Consider the following 22539-nt stretch of genomic DNA (forward strand, 5'->3'; position numbering starts at 1 on the left):
TTAAGTCGGCTAATGCACTAGGGTGAAACGCAATGTTAGTAAAAAAAATATGGGAAAGATTTAAATCTGAAGCAATTTTAAGGAAACTTCACAAAATTTTATTTATGATTTATCGCTCGATATATATATGTATTTGAAGTTAAGGAAAATTACAGTCAGTTTTACAACTTTTCGACTAAGCAGAGGAAAATGTTGGTATTTTGACCATTTTTGTCGAAATCAGAAAAACATATATATATCTAAATCTGAACCGATTCCAACCAAATTTGGCACGCACAGCTACAATGCTAATTATACTCCCTGTGCAAAATTTCAACTAAATCGGAGTAAAAAATTGGTATCTGTGGTCATATGAGTGTAAATCGGGCGAAAGCTATATATGGGAGCTATATCTAAATCTGAACCGATTTCAATCAAATTTGGCACACTTGACTATACTGCTAATTTACTCCTAACTCAAAATTTCAACCAAATTGGGCCAAAACTCTGGCTTCTAGGACCATATTAGTCCATATCGGGAGAAAGATATATATGGGAGCTATATCTAAATCTGAACCGATCTCAAACAAATTAAGTACAATTAACTACACTACTAATTGTGCTCCTAGTGCAAAATTTCAACCAAATTGGGTCAAAACTCTGGCTTTGAGGAACAAATTAGTCCATATCGGGCGAAAGTTATATATGGGAGCTATATCTAAATCTGAACCGATTTCAATCAAATTTGGCACACATAACTATACTACTAATTGTTCTCCTTGTGCAAAATTTCAAGCTAATCGGGATAAAACTCTGGCTTCTGGGTCCATATAAGTCCATATCGGGCGAAATATATATATGGGAGCTATATCTAAATCTGAACCGATTTCAATCAAATTTGGCACATATGACTATACTACTAATTTTACTCCTAGTGCAAAATTTCAACCAAATTGGACCAAAACTCTGGCTTTTGGGGCCATATAAGTCCATATCGGGCGAAAGATATATGGGAGCTATATCTAAATCTGAACCGATTTCTTCCAAAATCAATAGGGTTCTATTCTGACCCAAAAAAGGAACACGTGCCATATTGCGACCTAGACTTTGATCACAAAAATGTGTTCACAGACAGACGGACGGACGGACGGACAGACGGACATGGTTATATCGACTCAGGGAACCACCCTGAGCATTATTGCCAAAGACACCATATGTCTACCTCGTCTCCTTCTGGGTGTTACAAACATATGCACTAACTTATAATACCCTGTTCCACAGTGTGGCGCAGGGTATAATTATGGTTTGTTTCAAAAATTCTTTAAAATAAAGTGTTGAAAAACATCTCAGAAGTCTAACATAAACTGCGATCGAAGTCCGGCCACATATACCGGTTACTGGTTGTATTTCTTTGCTATCGCGTTATCCAGTCTTTCCATAGTACAAAGTCTTGAGACCCTGCCGAAGTTCTTTCAATCTTATCGCATTGGTTCCGCTTAGCCTACATTGGATCATAGAAGAAAATCCATTGGTGAAAGTCTAAAACACCGACCTCTTTAATTTCTGGGGAATAGCGTTAGTTCACTTTGAACTCTGCACATAGCAGAAAGCTCCAAACTCCGCCATCTGTATCATGTGGCATAGCCAACATTGGTAGCATTGGTAGGAGAAATTCCCAAACATCGTCCAAAGTCCGTCCACGTGTATATTATTTGTATTGCGTGAGTCCACATTCGTCTCTGTCCGTAGGAGAAAGGCCGGCCACCTTTATCTCTTTGCAATAGTGTTAGTTCACTTTTGACATTCTTGACATAGTAGAAAGTCTTAAACTCCAATCGAAGGCCTTCCACCCTAATTGCTTTGTTCACAGTGGACACTGTCAATAGGAGAAAGTCCAAACCCCTGCCAAATTGTGTTCCATAATACCCTTGTACTAAAATGTAGGTTGCAACATGCCTAAGTTTTAGGACACAGAAGCAATAGCTAAATCGTGGAGGGTACATCCAGAGAAGGAGTATGATCACCTCAAATATGTTTCAAGAGCACTAGGGACCATGTAGAATTTTTGTCGCAAAAATAATCTTTTCTCATCAAACATAACACGCTTTCCGAAATCAGATACATAATTTCCAAGAAAATAATATGGTTTCGACAAACATGCTACATGTTTTCGGTGAAAAAGTAAAATTTTGCTCTTGGAACAGGGTTGTGGTGATCATATTCCTTCACTGCGTGTAGATCAAAATCTTTGGATCCAGTTAATTAAACGTTTCCACCCCGGAGCTTATATTTTTTACACTTAAACTCATAATAATCACAAATTACCAAGTAGGGTACAAAACCACTCCAGAGAAATATTCGACCATATTGTCATTCATTTGGTTTTTTTATTCTATTTGGTTATTTTAGTTTCACGCATTAAAATAAATTCGCTTGAGTGGTTTTCTTGCTTAGTGTTCTGTGCATTGTGTAATCATTGGTGTTCTTAGTTGCTGCAAGTAACAAGTCCCAGATACATTTATGGTCTACAGTTCGTGGTACTTAATAATCAGCAAATGCTTAGCAAGGATTCAGGCTATGGCCAAAGATGAGCAGCACAGCGGTAAGGGAAAAGGAGAACAAGAATAATAAAGCACTAATGCTGAAATGTTTATGTCGATGCCATTGGTAACAGGATGACGACGACGATGATGATGAACAAAAACGTGAAGCAGATGTTGCAGTTGCATTGCAATCAACAACCAGGAAATGTTATCTTTGGTGACGACAACAACATTCACCACCTCTATCACTCCCTCTGCAATTCGCATAACCAGGAAGAAATCCTAGACAAATATCTGAAAGAACATGAGAACTACTGCTACAAGAAACCAATCCAAAACAATGGAATTTTTGCCATCGTTAGAATGCTGCTCCTCGGATTTCATTGATGCTGTTTCCTTCCGTCTGAAGATGTCTTTTGACTTGTCTGTACACAATCGTCTCACTTCTTTAATCTTATTATACGCTCCGATAGATAGCAAACAAGCAACAGCTGATGTTCCCAAGAAGATCCTTTGAAGCGGAGGGTTAGTGTAAAAATTCAACATTGGCATGGATTTGTGATCCATATTCGAGATAAACTAAACTTTAAGTTTTAACTTTCTAATGACCTTATTAGTAAAATATTTAATTATACACGTTTAAGAAACGTATAAGACGACAAAGAAAATATTTATTGAGAGATTTATCACCCATGTCGATGGTGTTTTATTTGACTTTAAAGTTCGCACATCAAATCGTTTGTCATTTTTTATCCGTCATCGATTCCCGCTCATAAAGGGTGATACGGAAAAAATTTGGTCAATATAAACTTGACGTATTTCTTTCAATTTTGCATTTAAAAAACCTGAACACCCCTCATTTTGAAGGTGTGTGTGTAGAATGTTGCTCCTATTTTGATTTTGATTTTGGAATTCACTCTTCAGTTGTCAAAATGCCGCCCAAGCAAGAAGAGCAGCGTATCAAAATTTTGCTCGCGCATCGCGAAAATCCGAGCTACTCGCACGCAAAGCTGGCAAAATCGCTAAAAGTTGCCAAATCAACCGTTACAAATGTAATTAAAGTGTTTGGGGAACGTTTTTCGACAGCCAGGAAGTCTGGATCGGGGGGAAATCGAAAACCGGAAGCCGCTGAGACGACAAAGAGAGTTGCCGGTAGTTTCAAGCGAAACCCTAACCTCTCTCTCCGAGATGCCGCAAATAAGCTGGGTGTATCGTCTACAACCGTGCATCGAGCCAAAAAACGAGCCGGACTATCGACTTACAAGAAGGTAGTGACTCCAAATCGCGATAATAAACAAAATACGACGACCATAGCGCGATCCCGGAGGCTGTACACGACGATGCTGACGAAGTTTGACTGCGTGGTAAGGGTCGACGGAACCTACGTCAAAGCAGCTTCTGGGACAGGAGTTTTATACGGCAAAAGGAAGGGGAAAGGTAGCAGATATTTTCAAGCACATGAAACTGTCAAAGTTCGCAAAGAATATCTGGTTTGGCAAGCCATCTGTACCTGTGGCTTGAAAAGCAGCATTTTCATAGCTTCCGGGACTGACAACCAAGAAATTTACGTGAAAGAGTGTTTGAATAAACGTCTGCTGCCTTTCTCGAAGAAACACGGTTGTTCCGTACTGTTTTGACCGGATTTGGCATCTTGCCATTACGGTAAAAAGGCCATGAAGTGGTACGCCGCCAACAACGTGCAGGGTTCCCAAGGACAAGAACCCTCCCAACACGCCAGAGCTCCGCCCAATTGATAAATACTGGGCTATTATCAAGGGGAACCTAAAGAAGACCAAAAAAACTGCTAAGGACGAGCAGCAGTTCAAGGCAAACTGGCTTTCTGCGGCGAAGAAGGTGGACAAGGTGGCTGTACAAAATCTGATGACAGGTGTCAAGCGTGAGACCCGGCAATTCGGATTTGGAAAAGCGAAAGCCCAACTGAATATTTTTCCTGAATTTTATACTAATTGAACTTGAAAAAGAAATTTAATTTGATTTTTTAAATAAACGATTTCACCAATTTACACGCGTTTTCCCTTGACCAAATTTGACCTTGACCTTGACCCTTCATAAAGTATATTTATATTCCTGATGAAGATGAAATCTTGAAACGATGATGGCTAGGTTAGGTTAGGTATAGTGGTAGCCCGATAAGTCAGGCTTCCTTAGACTATTCAGTCCATGGTGATACCACAATGGTGAACTTCTTATCTTTTTTAAGCTCAATGACAAGGGCCTGTATGCAAAGCTGTTGCACCACGGTGACTCCTTAACGATGATGCGAGATGTTAATTTAAACGCTAGTTTGTCCATCTGTCTGTTATTATCACGATACAGGCTTTAAATGTGGTACAAATTTTATTCCAATACATGGCGTGTAATTTTAAAGATTGAGTCGAATCAGCCTTATAATCCAGCATAGTACAGTTGTCTGAATATTTTACCCTAATCCGGTTAATAGAATTGGGTCATATGCGTCGGACGCGAACGGAATAAGAAACTCCCTGAGAATTTGTATAAGCAGCTTCAAGCTCTAATCTGAAATGGTCTCATGGTTGCTTGCAGTTGAGTGCCGTGGAAGTAAACTCGGCATTCGGGGCAACAAAACAATTCGATTGACTTAGTTGCAATGCCTATTGCCTTAAGAATCATTCGACTGGCCGCCAATTCGGGTCATCTGATCATGACTCACCAGAAACCATTAAACTATTGGGACAGTATTGACAACAGATGATGTAATTCGGAATATAACCATCTGACAATACCAAAACTACATTCATGTTATAACCTCACTATATACAAACAGAGAAGGAATATGGTTATCACCTAAAGCAAAATGTTATTTTTGGGTGGAACTAAAAACAACATTTTTGCCGCAAATATGAATGAATTGATGATACGAAAACTTATGCTTAGTACCTATCGGACTACCTTTTCTACATGGTGCACATATTGACCGATTTCTGATATATTTACCTATAAATGATAGAGTTATCCAATCCATGATGTGCCTGAAATTTGCGAATGAAATTTCGAGTCAATGGTTACTATAGGATCGAACTTAGAAGCCACAACTGGGAAACTTACTTGTCATCAAACATTGTTTGCTGTTAATTATGTAAATGTGCATGGGTTCTAGTCTGTAAGTAGAAGTGTTATCAGTGAAATACTCAAATATAATATTCTTGGGTAGAATAAAAATTATCTTACTTTATAGTATATAAGAAATTGTTAATATTAAAATATATGGGTTTGCACTAAATCATCATCGCATTGTTTCATTCCATTTCTTCGTTTTCTTTCTGTTTTTCGATGAACAATCAGGAGTCGCGTCTAGAGAAGTTTTAAAAATATTTCTGGTGCTAAATTAAAACGTTCAATACATTTCTCTAAGTGTATATAGATTTTTCGCACCCTCTTTATTGACTTTTGGCGTCAATGCCAACAGCAATCATTGCCACAATTTGTGAGTGAATATTAACGCTTTACTGTGGAGACAACGAAAGTCAATTTATTTGCACGTTGTTGTCATTACTTATCTTCCCTTGAACCGTCGAAGCACTCTTCCAGAGATGGGGGAAGCTTATAGGCAAATGCCCATAGGAATGGGTGCCAAAGAATATCATTCACTGCTCGTTACCGTGATAGGCTTTTCTTTTGCTGTGACCATTTAAGAAATAGGATGGTCATTTCAAGAAGGAAGAAGACTGTTGATGCGTATCACTGGTAATAGCACTTTTTAATACTATTTGCCTAAAGTGATATCTTGCCAGGGCTTCTAGTGGCATTCTCGTCGCTAGTTGTATTGTGACGGCTTCTGCTATTAGTGGTGTTGTGATAAGAACTTTATACTGATGGTATTTTGGGAAAAATAAAAAAACGGAAACGGAAATGTTCTATGTCCTATTGATGAGTGTTGACTTGTTGCCATGCTCTCAAAGACATACACAGTACAAACCGTCTTTAACTTGGTGATATCCAATTGAAAATCTGATGATGCAGTCATTTAGCCAAATGTCATTTTTATCTTTTGACGAAGTGGTTGATGCTGCTCCAGTTGATTGTGACATTTGGTCTTGCTGTGGTCATGGCCATAAGCCCGGTATGTCTCTGTGTCACATGATAATGGCCCTTAAAGATGCTGTGTAAGCATTCCCGGAAAATTGATTAAGTTTGCTTAGTTTTGGCATCTTCTACCACCCGAACCAAAAAGCCTCAGGTGTTGTTCAGGGTCAGAAATGAACTGATTTTTTTCTATTTTAAATTTTATTTCCCACCACTAAAAGTCATGAAATTCTACCACGGAAGTTTTAAATTTTCAAAATTGTATGATAAGTGGTTGAAGGTAGTGGGGGAAATAATAGTATAGATTCCCATAGTGAAATGCGGAAACATTTACTCTGCCACTCTTCTAGTTTCCATTTCACATCGGTGTTGTTTCCCTTCCCTGGATTCCAATAAACTGTGTCCTTGGTAATGAACTGTTAAAGAGAAGAAACTGTTGACCAAAAACCAATAAACATTTATAAGTAAACCCTTTTTCCAATACATTGAACTTACAAAGCCCATATGTCCTCTACCTTGCCAAATGACATCGGTATGTGGACATTAGATGGGGTTGAATTCGGTAATGAAAAAGTTAAAATTATTGGAATTTTTTTTTTGGCATACCAACATCGGCCTTTGCAAAACCATACCGGGGAACTGCGAAGCAGATGAGCTAGCAAGGCTAGGAACTACCTTACATATTCCAGGGGCACTAGAATCTGTTGGTATGCCTCTGGCCACCTGCAAGCTCTTACTGCGTGAGAAGGCTGTTATGATGGCCAATATTCGATGGGAAAATTGCAAGGGTTGTAACGACACCAAGCAAATATGGCCCCATTTAAACTTAAACCGCACACTAGATATGCTAGTGTTCTCAAGGCGTCAGATAGCACTCCTAATATCTGCTATAACGGGTCGCTGCCTGATAGGCGAATTTGCAAAAACTATAGGTGCGAAGTATAATGACTATTGTATAAGCTGTCATGACGTGGAGGAAAAGGAATCAATTAAACACCTCTTGTGTGAGTGTCCTGCTTTTTGTGTAAGGCGTAAGCGAATTTTAGGAGCATATAGCTTTAGATTACTGGCGGACCTGGAAAACGTTAACTTAAGCAGTTTGTTAATGTTTTTGGAGCAATCTGGTTGGTTCCACAAAAGTAAATAATAGAGAAGGTTCAGTGGTTAAGACTAGAAGTGCCCATATGTAATAGGTACTTTTAGTTAAATGTGGTATCACAATGGACTGAATAGTCTAAGTGAGCCTGAAATTTAATCGGGCTGCCACTTTAACCTAACCTAGGTATTGGTAGGATCAGCATACATTTAATATTGCTTGAACATTTGAATGTAAAAATTGTCACATACAATTTGTCAATCACACAAAAAAAGACGTGTCGCTACACATCTATGACATCGTGACAGGTGTTCCATCGTGGATTAACGCATATGCGCCCGAATGTAAAAGAGCTTCTATAATTGGTTCTAACGCATGCAAATGTGTATAGATCTTAATGGGGAATATCATGATTCTCGATAATTTATATAAGTTTTTGTTCTCCAATATGAAAGGCAACCCTCGTATAAAATTATGAACCGATATGGACATTTTTTTGCATGGTAATTATTCAAACCATATTTAAAAATTTTCGGATGATATATTCTCCTTGTTCACGAAGTCAAAAATGGATGTCGGTTTAAGTGGGACTATACCTACAGGTGGGTCTATCTGGTTCTAATACCGCGCGTATTGCAATAATAACTTCTTGTGCTACGTTTTAACCCGATAGCTTGTTACGGACTGATGGACACCGACTCAAAATTTCGTCACTGCAAATCAGGCCGGTGTTGCAAGGTTGAATTTTCGTAAAGTTAACATTTTCGATTCCTAACGTAGTGGCTATTTATTGTGACTAATTCATCCAATAAGATGAAATAAGAAGCAATAAAGTGTTAGGTTAGGTGGCAGCCCGATGTATCAGGATCACTTAGACTATTCAGTCCATTGTGATATCACATTGGTGAACTTCTCTCTTATCACTGAGTGCTGCCCGATGCCATGTTAAGCTCAATGACAAGGGACCTCCTTTTTATAGCCGAGTCCGAACGGCGTTCCACATTGCAGTGAAACCACTTAGAGAATCTTTGAAACCCCCAGAAATGTCACCAGCATTACTGAGGTGGGATAATCCACCGCTGTAAAATTTTTGGTGTTCGGTCGGAGCAGGAATCTAACCCGCGACCTTGTGTATGCAAGGCGGGCATGCTAACCATTGCACCACGGTGGCTCCCGCTCTTTGTCTTTGATACTATGTTTACGTAAATCCACAAACAATTTTGTATTTTACCAAACTGAGATTTTTTGGAATAAAATCGGATAGAAGTTTTTTCAAAATAATGCAACTACTTCCATTTTTTAGCTGGAAAATGAAGCACTTCCCTCCCCCATCTTATAATTGATAAGTGTAAGATGTACATATACTTGTATGTGTGTGTTCTCAAATATATTTATATAGAAGTGTTGATCCGAAACAAAAAAACAAAACCGACAGAACACACTTAATAAAGCCACTAAAACAAATAAAACAGGAAAGGACAATTTATTGCAGGATTCGGTCATATTGCCATCTGCCTTTTAGGCGTGCGTGTATGTGTGTGAATTGGAATATAGTGTTTTGAGTAGATACGTTGGTTTGTGTAATGATAGTGAGAGACATATGATGTTCACCACATACTTTTATACAATGCTCTAAACTTCCCCTCCCATCACCATTGAAATTGCCAATATCTCTTAAACATAAAAATGGACACAGTTTTTGACCTAACATTTGTAACCTAACGATTTAAACTCTTTGTAGAGTTAAACGTTTTTGTTTAACTCTAGCAAAGAAAAAATTACCAGAAATACCAAAAGTATTTATGACAAGTAAGTAAAGTAGAAAGTCGGGCGGGGCCGACTATATCATACCCTGAATTAGTAATCATAAGCATTTGTGGGGTAACATTGGTATAGGTCTGGGAGATAAACCGCAGTTGCATATTTAAGAAAATTAAAGGGTACATGTTTATGGGTGCTTTGTCTCAATCTGAATATACCTCATAGTCAGTGTTACCAGGGAAAATGTTCGTTTTACCCTACAAGGACAATAAAAGTTCCCTACTTTCCCATAAATTCCCAAACAATTTTCCCTACAATATTTTTCGTTAAATTTAAACAAATTTTACAAAACAAAAATGGTTCTAAGTACTTTATTATGTTAAAACATGAAAATGCAACGTATATAACCTAGAATATAAATTTGTATTACCAACACGGTTACCACAGTTGGTACAATTCAACCAAAAATAATATTTTTTTTTTTTAAATCTCTATAGAAATAAAATTTTGGAAAAAGCTTCTATAAACAAAATTTTTTGAGAAATTTTTCTATAGAAATAAAATTTTGATAATAAATTCTACAGAAATAAAATTTTGAGAAAAAGTTCATACAATTTTGACAAAATTTTCTACAGGAATAAAGTTTTGACATAAATTTCTATAGAAATATTTGTTTGGTAGATTTGTGGGAATTTGTGGTAATTTTTAAATTTTGTTAGAATTTTTTTTTGGCACGAGTGGTAACTGTTGTTACCACACATTGTTAAAGATCAAGCCTTGTCGGCTTCTAATTTCCTCCTCTAGAGCCACCAAAATTAAAAATTATTACAAATTGTGTTGAGTGAAAATGTCCCCACTTTGTGGCCTTACGTCCCTACATATAGAGAATTTCCCCTACTTCTAGCAACACTGGCTGTACTTGATATTGCACTTACGGAGTTAGTATGCCACTAATATTGAGCCCATTATTAAAAAAGAGAGAATCGTTCAATTATTGTGGATAATAAATCCAAATTTGTAAAAATCGAGAAATATAATAATAATATAATAGCTACAAGTACGTATAAATACGATAGGTTAGTAAATTAAAATTTTAAATTTGAGTAACATTGGTTAATAAATAAAAGTATTATGACCAAATTTGGGAAAATCGAGCGATGCATATATATGGAAGAGTAGAGATACTTTCTGCGTTTCAGATATAGGTCAAGTGGTTTATGCAAAGATAAGATAAGATAAGGTTGAATTTTTATTGGTCTGCGTTTAAGATATAGGTCACGTGCTTTATGTAATTAGGTCAAGTGCTATGTAAACAAAGATAAGGTTGATTATCCCCAAAACTTTTTTGGGGCTTACAAAATTGATTTATTGTTTGACGGGGTTAAATACATTGGTTGGTTTATAAGATGATAAGGTTTATCAAAGTTGGTTGCACGTTCGTTTATCAAGATTAAATTTTTGTGGATGCCAGAAATGTTATTGGGGCTTACAAAATTGATTTATTGTTTGACAGGGGTTACATATGTTTATCAAAGATGGTTGCACTTCGATGGTTTGTTGGTTGCACTTCGATGCACTTTATCTATAACATTCTCCAAACTAACTGAGTGATCCTATAGAAAAGCAAACGAGAAAAAGTGATGAATTTATGATGTGATAGCGATAGAGTGTCCTATAATACACTTATAAAGGGTTAAAACTTCACGTTGGTTGGTTGATAAGATGATAAGGTTTATGAAAGTTGTTTTATCAAGTTAAAATTTTTGAGGATCCCAAAAATTTTATTGGGGGAAAATAGATTTATTTATGACTTTCTCCAAAGATATGATCTTGCTAATCTTGTATTCTAAAAAATTTCTTAAAATGCATGTGGTTCTGTGTATGTTGAATGTACACGTTTGGGTTCTGATGTGTTTGAGTTGTTGTTATTGTCGGATAAAGAAAAGTGAATGTGGAAAAAATATAAAATGATTGTTGGAAAAGCGTGTGCGTGTGTATGGCATTTTTCGTTTGATCGTTTGGTTAGGATTGCAGTGATATTGAGACTAGGTGATGAGGCTAATTGATAAGGATGGTTAATATATGATTTGCCGGTAAATTGTACATGATCGTTAGGTCTGGCATTAGACTATTTGGTGACAATGATATCGTTTTGTTTTTCTGTACCTTATGATTTGGTTATAGGTGGGGAGACTAATTGAGTGATCCTATAGAAAAGCAAACGAAATAAAGTGATGAATTTATGATGTGATAGCGATAGAGTGTCCTATAATACACTTGTAAAGGGTTAAAACTTCACTTCAAAAAAATAATGTCTTCAGTTTGTGTCCAATCTCAAACCCTTTTATAACGTTTCGAAATCTTGCGCTTTTCAAATTTTCAATTATAAATATATAAAAATATATAAAATATATATATTGTTCAAATAAATTTAAACATTTGTTTGGTAATAACAAAACGGAAGCGAAAAACGTGCTCACGCGTCAAATTAACAAAAAAAAAAAAAAAACAACAACAACAAAAACACTTTTTCTACATATATTGGAAATCCTAAAAAAAAAAAAAAAAACAAAAACAAGAAAATGGCATCTTACTTCTGCAATTTGTGCTCCATCAACTTCGCCGGTAAGAGAGATTACAATTCTCATGTTTCCAGACACTGCATATGCGGTGAATTCTGTGAAAATAAATATATTTTGATGTCTCACAAAGAGAAATGTCCTCAAGTTCTTGGAGGACAAGTGATGGAAATGAATTCCAATAAAAGGAAAATGAATGATGGTTTAGTGGCAATGTCAATGGGTGGTGGGGCATCCACGCAAACTGGAAATGTCATCAATCAACAGCAGGGATATTGGGGCAACATGCAAGCCCCACAACTTTACCCACTCAACGGTAACATGAGCAACAACAACAATCAACATCTTTCTCATCAGTGGAGCAACCATCTCCAACAACAACAACAACAACAGTGCGAACAAATATGGAACAACAATCAACCAACATATCAATGGTTGAATACCAATCAAAATCAATGTATCGTTGGTTTCCAACAACAACAACAACAACATTACGATCAAGGATGGATCAACAATCTGCATGCAAATCATCAATATTACAATGGCCTTCAACAGCAACAACAACAACAACATTACGATCAGTGGATCAGTCAGCAAACTGCATTAGAGATGTCCATCAAGAAACGCAAAATAGATGTGGAAAAACCTACATACAGCAACAGGATGAACATTCACCATGGCGGAAATATCAGCCAAATTGTGAACGAGCAACGGAAAACGAGTGCGGTGAGGGCCGACAATGACATAGACACTCCATCAACTTCTAGCCTACCTCAACGCCAGCAACAGCAAGAAGGGGAGAAATTGCGTGAAACAAAAAGCGCTTTTAAAAAACGTATCGCAATTTATGAATATTGCAATACAAGCAATGTAATCCTTCCTGAAGAATTTTTGAATGAGGCTAAATCATCACTGGTGAATCTAGTGACAAAAAAAAATCAAGGAGCACATCACCGTAAAGTTCAATATTGAACTAGTCGGTGAATATGTGAAACCGGTTAATGAAGCAGCTCAACAGTCTAATGGTGATGGTGTGTGTGCGCCAAAAATATTTAATCACATAACAAAAATGTGTCTAGCCACAAAATCAGATGATATTGAAAAACTGTTTGAGACACAGTTCGATAGCATTCTGAACAAAATGTCCGAATTTCAAGAAAGAGATTCAGGATGGGCATTAAGTAAGATTGCTAGACTAGACATCAATGTGAATCGAGTGAACCTTGTCAATGGTTCATCATACTTGCCCACACCACTAGCATTGCAAAGGAAATTAGCATGCTTGAACATAAAAAATAGAGACGATTTCTGTTTTAAGTGGTGTATGGTAGCTGCAGTTGGAGGCATGCCTAGAAACAATAGAAATGCGATAAGCTCATACAACGTCAACATAGGCAGTGATATAATCAATTTGGCAAATGGGAAAATTTTAAATTTTGGTGGACTACATTTCCCATTGGCGTTACAACACATTAAACGCTTTGAAGAACAAAATGCGGAGATAAGTGTTAATGTGTTCGGCTATGTTAATGATGTCATTGTCGGTCCGTATTTTAAAACTGAAAATGTAAAACTAAATCATGTTGATTTAGTACTGCTGGAGGAAGGAGACAATTAACATTATATACTTGTTTTAAACAAGTCGAGGTAATTCTTATTCTTTCTTATATGCACAATCACGATTTATCTAAAGTATTTGTTTCTCTTTACAGACTTTTAAGCATGCAGAAACGAAAAAATAATGGACGTATTTTCCTATGCGATCTATGTTTACGTCATTTTTCAACGGAGGAGAACCTTAATAATCATTTCGAAAAATGCCAACAGGTAAAGAGAACGATGCCTGAAAAAGAACGTCAAAGATTAACATTTAAAAATTTCAAAAGACAAATTAAAGTTTCACATACGGTGTATGCGGACTTTGAATGCGTTTTAGAGGATTGTAGTGCACAGAGTGGTAGCACTTCAAAGACCACATATTTGAAGGAACATGTGCCATGTGCATATGGCTACAAAATCATATGTAGCTATGATAGTTCGCAAAATATTTTAAGAACGTATACGGGTGCTGATGCATCCAAAGAGTTCTTAAAAAATTTAATTGCGGACTGTAAACTAATCTACAATCGTCTAAAGGTAATCAAACCGATGGATAGCTTGACGCCCTTAGAGACTAGGGAATTTTTAAAAGCAAAAACATGCCACATTTGCAAAGGTGTCATTAACACTAGGGTGGAAAAAAAGGTGAGAGATCACTGTCACCTCACAGGCAAATACAGAGGGGCAGCACACAACAGCTGCAACCTTCAGTATCAAGTAGCCAATTTCATTCCTATTTTTTTCCACAATTTTTCAAAATATGATTGTCATCTTTTTATCAAAGACTTGGCCCACTTTGAGGGTACTACGTCTGTTATTGCTCAGAATAAGGAGACATATATTTCAATGTCTCACATAATTCCAATGGGAAATAAAAAAATATTAGAATTGAGGTTTTTGGATAGTTTCAAATTTATGGCTGCGAGTTTAGATACACTTGCTCGTAATTTGACCGATGATGCCCTTCACAATGTAAAGGAACACTTCCCAGCCAATTTCGATCTAATGAAAAGGAAAGGGGTTTTCTGCTACGACTATTTATCAAGTCATAGTAAATTGAGCGATGATAAGCTACCGCCCATAGAAGAATTTTACAACACTCTAAATGATACACCATGCACTGTGGAAGACTACACACATGCACAAAATGTGTGGAGAACAATGGGTTGTCAGACATTAAAAGACTATATGGAACTGTATTTGATTACAGATGTTCTTTTATTAGCTGACATATTCGAAAAATTTCGCACAATGTGCATTGACATTCATGAACTTGATCCATGCCATTACTTTACTGTGCCTGGTCTTTCTTGGGAGGCAATGTTGAAGTTAGTTATACGAACAACTGAACTACATCTCTTATTAGATAAAGAAATGCATAATTTCTGTATGAGGGGGATTAGAGGTGGAATAGTTCAGTGTAGCAAAAGATATGTTCGTGCTAATAACAAATATATGAAAGATTATATAGAGGATCTAGTTTTGAGTATCCTCTTATACATTGACGCAAATAATTTATATGGACTAGCCATGTCCCAATGTCTCCCACAGAAAGATTTCGAGTGGGTGATTGGAAGTCCAGAATTTCTACTAAAATTCTTTTTTGATAATATATCTAAATTACCTGCCGATGCCACTCATGGTTATTTCCTTGAGGTAGATCTCTCCTATCCTAAAGAAATCCATGACTATTTAAACGATTTTCCACCATGTCCTGAAAACAAATTTCCTCCCGGATCCAAATTTAAAAAATTGATTGCAGATTTTGAGGATAAGAAAAACTATGTAATCCACTATAGAAATCTGCAACAATGTTTAGATTTGGGTTTAAAACTTGAAAAAGTACACAGGATATTAACATTTGTACAAAGCGATTATTTACGTCCCTTTATTGATATAAATAATAGCCATAGAGCAAAAACAATTATTGCATTTGAAAAAGATTTTTTCAAATTGTTGAATAATGCGATATATGGCAAGACTATGGAAAATGTGGAAAAACGGACAGACGTGAGAATTGTAAAGGTATGGGAAACAGTAGGACAAAGAAATAGTGCGGTGAAATTGATTTCTAGGCCAAATTTCAATAGCCTTATTCATTTTGGAGAAAATATGGTCGCCATCCAAATGAATAAAGAAGAAATTTTATTAGATAAACCTATTCAAATGGGGTTTGCCATTTTAGAAATTTCTAAACATTTTATGTATGATTTCTACTATGGATTTTTGAAAAAAAAGTTCGGGAATGATGTAACCTTAGCGTACACTGACACCGATTCCATGGTCCTCGAATTCATAGGTAGGGACTTCTATGAAGAAATAACTCCGGATGATATTAAAGCAAGATTTGATACATCCGACCTACCTCTTAATAATAGATTCAATTTCCCTATTGCAAATAAAAAAGTTTTGGGAATGATGAAAGATGAGAATTCGGGGAGAATAATGACTGAGTTCATAGGGTTGAGGCCAAAAATGTACTCCATGAAAGTGGAGGATTGTGCGGAAATAAAAAAATCTAAGGGCGTCAAGAAATCTGTGTTAAGAAAATACACATTTGAAACGTATCGTGAGTGTCTTTTTAATAAAAAGAATTTAAGTGATAGCATGCTAGTTTTTAGGTCTAAAAAACACACAGTGTTTACAAATAAAGTTAATAAAATAACTTTAAGCTATAACGACGATAAAAGAAAAATTCGAGAAGATGGCATTAATACATATGCATGGGGGGCACTATGCGATTGCAAATGAAAACCATAGCATATCTAGTAATGAAATCGACTTGAAGTCTATAAATCCAATGGTGTTTGATGTTAGTTTGAATGATATTCAAAATCTTGACTTGGCATCAATAAATGATTTAGACGACTTGAATTTGGATTTTTTCGAATAGAATAAGTATAGTACTGATATTATTAAGTATATTCATTAAGTCATTGTAATGTAAAAGAAAAAAAACAACATTATTTATTTATTTATTTTTATTTATTTATTTATGTAATTTTAACTTATTAACTAAGCAAATCTCATGTAAATAAAGACTATTTATTTATATATTCATGTAACTATGCAAAAAAAAAATAATAAATAATAATAATAATAAATCAAAAATAATTCTATTCTTAAATAATTTTTCGGACAACTGCAGTCAAAGGTGTGTATTCCATCAATCGATCATGTAATATAAGACAGTAGGCATGAGTATTTTGAGGGATTAATTTACTCGTTTCAATCTCGAGTTTGACATCTATTGGTCCATGCTTTATCATTTCATTTTGATGGCTAACATCAATGACTATTATTGGTGATTCTTTGAACTTTTTAAGACTTAAAATTGGATATGACTCCCTTTGATAATAGTTTTCTTGAAATTTCGTATACATTTCGTAGAGTATGGCATATCGATTCTCATCAAATTTTAAATTTAAATCATCATATGGATAGGTCTCAGAGTTCAAATGAACTTTTATATTGGTTAAATTACAATGAGCAAACTTTCCTTCTCGTACAAATGCAAACAAAATGAAGCGTGGTCTCTCCCTGTTCAACGACAACTTGACATTCCAATTGCACTTCATCGAACCAAAGAATGTGGGGTTAAAATGGCAATCCCAACTTCGAAATGCAATTGGTAACGACGTACCATCGCGCACTGTTTTCATAACTTTTACTTTCATTATGTCAGAGAGGTGAACATGGGGAATCCTCCACATCACGTTGGTGATGGTTAAATTTAGATTTTCTTTGGGATCCGATGAATAGCATGCTTGGCTATCACTAGAACTTCGCAGAAGTATAAGATCATGTTTGCTATGCAAGATAATTTTATGGAAGTCTTCAGCAAAACCGAGTAACATCTTCAATGGAACATAAAAGTTGAATGTGTTTACGGATATATCCTCTAAAGAACTCCATCCTGCGTTTAGAAGCATATTACTCTCAAAACTTGTTAGAGATGCGAAATTTTTTATTGTACTTGATATTCCAAGATATCTCGATCGATCAATTTCAACACCATTAAGCTCATATCGGATTTCATCAAACATGTGCGCTACACAATTGTTTTTCAAACGAGCATTGATTGCTCTTTCTCCACTGGCCACTGTTATGGTACCCTCTATGTAAATATAACTTTCAGCCGGTAATACATACAAATCTTGATTTTGTATGGTTATTCTTATTTCATCATTGTTTTTAAATGAACGAATATATGGGACATAACTATGGTAGTCTTTTTTAGTAATATTTTCATCTGAAAAAGGCTTTTCGGATACATTAAGAATTTCAGACATTTTGTTTTAAACGAAGGTTGAGAGATTTTAAAAATTTTATATTTTGCTTAGTTAAAGGCAGTAGTCTGCGGTTGGCGGTTTGCACTTGAGTGTTTGCCTTTGACTTTCCGCTTATGTTTTTATTATAAATAATCATCTGTCAGCTGGCCTTAGATGAATGCGTAAAGTAATATCCTCTCCGCGAAAATTTATTATTCTTTCTTCTTGATCTACAATCCACACTTTAAGTGAACTGATTTCTTTGACGTTAACAGGTAAATAAACTAAATTTCTTGGTATTTCGTCTATTTTATATCCAGGGGAAACATTTATTGCAAATTCATGAATAGTATGCACCGGTAAATTATTCATGAAGGCACCGGATGTAATATTACATTGAATTTGAATTGCATTCACTCTCATAATGTTCACGGGAAGGGATGACTTATGTGTTATGTTGGGTGAGAGAGTCCCTCTTTTGAAACCCAATAATCCTCCGATAGAATGTTCATGATTAAAGTCGATTATATCATGCGAAGAAAATATTTCAATTTGCAATGTATTGTTGTTAGCAACAATTTCAATACTTTTTGACCCATTGTTTCTTCCATAGGCCATTTTTATATAATCGACAATGTCTTCCAATTCATATGATCCTATGGGAATTTCGATTACTTTCTCACCGATATGAAATAGATTGTTATCATTATCGACATTGGGTATAGAGTTGTATGAATGGAAATCAATTAATGCACATTCATAATCTCCAGAGAGCTGCAATGAAGGGAAATATTCCGCGGTTAGAATGGAAGATTTCCCCGTTAGGGCTAGCGTTATTGACATAATGAGTACTATGCTTTGAATGATGTGTTTCTACTATATTAAATCGCTTTTATTTATCCAAGAGTTATGTTGATTTGAGAAACCCAGCCATTTGACATAAACACGATCTCCTCTAGTTTTTAAAACTTTTTCAACTAGGTAAGAATTGGGATACTTAGTTCTTTTCAATTCCTCCTCATAAAAACATCCCTTAATGGGGTGCCCCTGATAATCTTCCAATATATATGTTACTGGGTTTGTGACTTTGATTAATTTAATACGGAATATTTCTGTACTGAAATTAGGGGTATACCCCTTTTCAAATATATTTTTATATTTGCTGATTCGAACAAAATCACCCACCTTGTACTTGTGTGTCTTGAATATTTTTAGATTGCTATATACGGTATCGAGTAACTCTTGTTCGTTTTTTGAATTTACTTTGTATGGCGGCATTTTTATTGTACGATGTCTCGTTCTATTGTATGAATATATTAACTTTTTATAGATATCAATCCACTTATAGTTTCCATTGAACGAAAAGTCACGGAACATTTTACTTTTTAATGTGCGATTGAAGCGTTCAACAATCGATGCCTTCATTACACTATATGTGGAGTAGTGGTTAATGTGATATTTTTCCATTAGCTTTGCAAAATCTTTATTGAAAAACTCTTTACCATCATCTGTTTGTAGGTTCTTTGGTGCCCTTCCTTCTTTCAATATTTTATAAAACGCTGCAGTGACGTCATTCGCATTTTTAGTTTTCGTTGCTTCAGCCCAGGCATATTTGGAGAATGTATCGATAACTGTCAATAGATATTTATAACCACTATTTATTCTGGCGTAATTTCCCATTTCAACTAAATCCGCCTGCCACAAATCATCAATCCCTTTCATTATGACTCTACGGCGAGGAAAGTTTTTTCGCGCTTGAGCATGAATTTCATTTACGATTCCCCTTCTCTCCATGATCAATCCTGTTTGTTGTATATGAATGTTGGCGAGGGATACAATTTACTTATAGCCTCAAAAATGTTTGCTAGTGAGGTCTTTAATTCCGAAATCTGTTCCTGCGTTTTGTAAAATTCCACGCTTAACTCTTTTTTGAATATTTCTTGTGAGCGTGTGATTTGTGCTTGTAAATAAACTTTGTTGACTGCGTCTCGATCTTCTGTCGGCGCACCCAAGTTTTTAATTTTTTTAGTTTGTATATCGAGGTTATAATGCCGGTCAAAAGTAATTCCCAAAATTTTTTGAGCATTTCTTCTTAGGATTTCCGAGTTGGAGAAGTGTCCGAACTTGTCGACGCTCATCTTGATAATAATATGCCAAAACAAAGGTTAATAAATTATATTAGCCTCTCTTAGCTCCTCTATAATTGATACTATTTCATTACTATGATTAGTATGACCTGCATTTTGCGATGCAATCAACAGCTTGAGACGTTCAACTAATTCATTGGGATCATCCCAATATATATAGTTGGGTTTTTGCATGTTTACTTTCATTAATCCTTCACCCACGTGAGTACTTTGAAATAGTTTCCTTATAATATTTATGTATTTTGTACCCTTGCTTGCTTTAACTTTTCCCTCAGGCTTGTAATCTCTTTTATGGGCATTCGTATTTAACAATATTTTCTTATAGATTTCCAATTCAGACTTATCATAGTTTTGTGGATTTTTATAAAAAAGAAGTTCAAATAGACCTGGGGTGCGACCCCATCTTTGATTTCCTATAATAATTTTATCATCAGTCAAATGAAGATCGCTATTTCCAAACTTCCAAACACCATCACTATCTTTATGCGGACCGAAACATGTGTCCAGTTTTTTTCTGGTTTGTAAGGTGTTCAGGTCATACAAAACGTCTTCATCTTCCGATTGTGAATAGAAATGGTCATCATCATCATCATTATTACCACCACCACCATCATCATAATCATCATCGTTTTCAACTTTTTCATTTTTCATGGATGTCGATAGCTTGTTATTTTCCTCTATTTTAATTTCCTTTTTCGGCGCTTGTCCCTCAAAATGAATAGGTTGTTTTTCATATGACATTTTAAGAATTTTTTTCAGTGGTACTGTCAATGGTTTAAAAGTACTTTCAAGCTGTGTATTTAGCTCGATTTCACCATGCTTTAAAGCATCAAATTTTCTTCTAAGAATTTTTCTTGTCTTTACGACTTGTTTTAAAGTATTTTCATCCATTATTGCGTCTGCTTTAAATGAAATGTTTTTCATTACTAAACATGTATATAGGTATCGAATCCTTTTCTATATCGTCCTTCGTTAATTTCGTCATCCTTACTTATTGTTAAAAATTGATACTTTTCTTTCCAACATTCACGACATAATTCTTTAAATTTTTCATATGACATGTCACTCACAACATTATCATCGTAAACATGTTTTAAATTCATCTCATCTTGTTTAAAAATAATAATAAAATTCGCATTATCTCGAACTAAATGTTTTGGAATTCGCGTGTATGTCTGACACAAATAAAAACAATCTATATTCTTATGTCTACCCATACAAAAATAAGCACGAATATTATTTTGCTTTTCACAAGCCACATCATCGAAAATCATTAATGAGTTTGGCTTAGCCGCATCTGGTGATATCACATCACTATTGTCGGAAAAAGTGTACAGCCCCATTCCCTTTATAGGCTTTAAGAGAGTTTTCAAATATTCATATTTTGGTTGGTATAGCGATTTCGAATACAGATATATGTTCTCAAATTTTAGTCCGTTGGGACTCTCTATTAAACTAATCATGGTATTCGTTTTTCCGCAATTTGAAGGACCCACAATTAGAGCTCGAATTGAATTCGGTAACAAAGTACTATGTCTAGTTTTAATAGGACTTTTATGTAGAAAATCATAGTTTTGTACTTTAATATTCTTATCCTGCTTTACTAAGCGCATTTTGAAGACTGTAAATTAAAAAAAATAATCACCGCCATATATGTTTTCCTTTTTTTTTATATTTTAGAGTGAAATGAAAACAAAATAAAGAAAAAAAAAAATAGTATATAAAATGTTTGTTTATGCGAAAAATAAAATTAATCGTACAAAAACAATCAAAGGAAGAGGACTTGTTAATAATTTAATTAACGCACTCCCATTCGAAGTGCACTTGCCTGGTTATCAATATTGCGGACCGGGAACTAAGCTACAAAAACGCTTGGAGCGGGGAGATAAGGGAATAAATGGATTAGATTCTGCTTGCAAAGTTCATGATATTGCATATTCTGAAAGCCAAGATCTGGATCATAGACATAAAGCGGATAGAGAATTATCAGAGAGAGCCTGGCAACGTGTGTTAGCAAAAGACAGCAGTTGGGGTGAAAAAATAAATGCTTATTTAGTTGCGAATGCGATGAAAGCAAAGACAAAATTTGGTATGGGATTGAAAAAGAAAAGCAAGAAACCCAATTGTGGGAAAAATATATTCACTGGTGCAGTTAGAAAAGCAAATGCTGTTTTGAAAAGACAAAAACCTTCTGATATCAAAGCTGCTATAAAGGTGGCTAGAAACGTTATTGCTAAATCTTTCAAGGGGAAAAGGGCTCAAATTGTAATCCCGCGAGTTATAAGAGTCCCAAAAATTGGTGGTTTTCTTCCTTTAATACCCATTTTAACAGCACTCAGTGCGGTAGGTGCGTTAGCATCAGGTGGTGCTTCCATAGCCAAAGCTGTTAACTCTGCTAAAAATGCCAAGCAACAGCTGGAGGAGAACGCACGCCATAACAGAGCGATGGAAAGTGTGGCGATGGGAAAAGGTCTTTACCTGAAGCCCTTCAAGAAGGGT

General features: G+C 35.5%; 2 protein-coding genes across 2 annotated transcripts; one reads left to right on the forward strand and one right to left on the reverse strand.

Moving 5' to 3' along the window:
* Positions 1 to 13092: 13092 nt before the first annotated feature.
* LOC142236002 (uncharacterized) lies at positions 13093 to 16515 on the forward strand. The gene is made up of 3 exons (XM_075307252.1): positions 13093 to 13571; positions 13736 to 16191; positions 16295 to 16515. The coding sequence occupies exons 1-3, from the start codon at positions 13093 to 13095 to the stop codon at positions 16513 to 16515; spliced, it is 3156 nt and encodes a 1051-aa protein (XP_075163367.1).
* A 229-nt stretch (positions 16516 to 16744) lies between these two features.
* Positions 16745 to 17914, reverse strand: LOC142236003 (uncharacterized). Its single transcript, XM_075307253.1, has one exon. The coding sequence runs from the start codon at positions 17912 to 17914 to the stop codon at positions 16745 to 16747; it is 1170 nt and encodes a 389-aa protein (XP_075163368.1).
* Positions 17915 to 22539: the final 4625 nt, after the last annotated feature.

Source organism: Haematobia irritans, chromosome 4 (assembly GCF_050003625.1).
Source record: "Haematobia irritans isolate KBUSLIRL chromosome 4, ASM5000362v1, whole genome shotgun sequence".
Lineage (NCBI taxonomy): Eukaryota > Metazoa > Arthropoda > Insecta > Diptera > Muscidae > Haematobia > Haematobia irritans.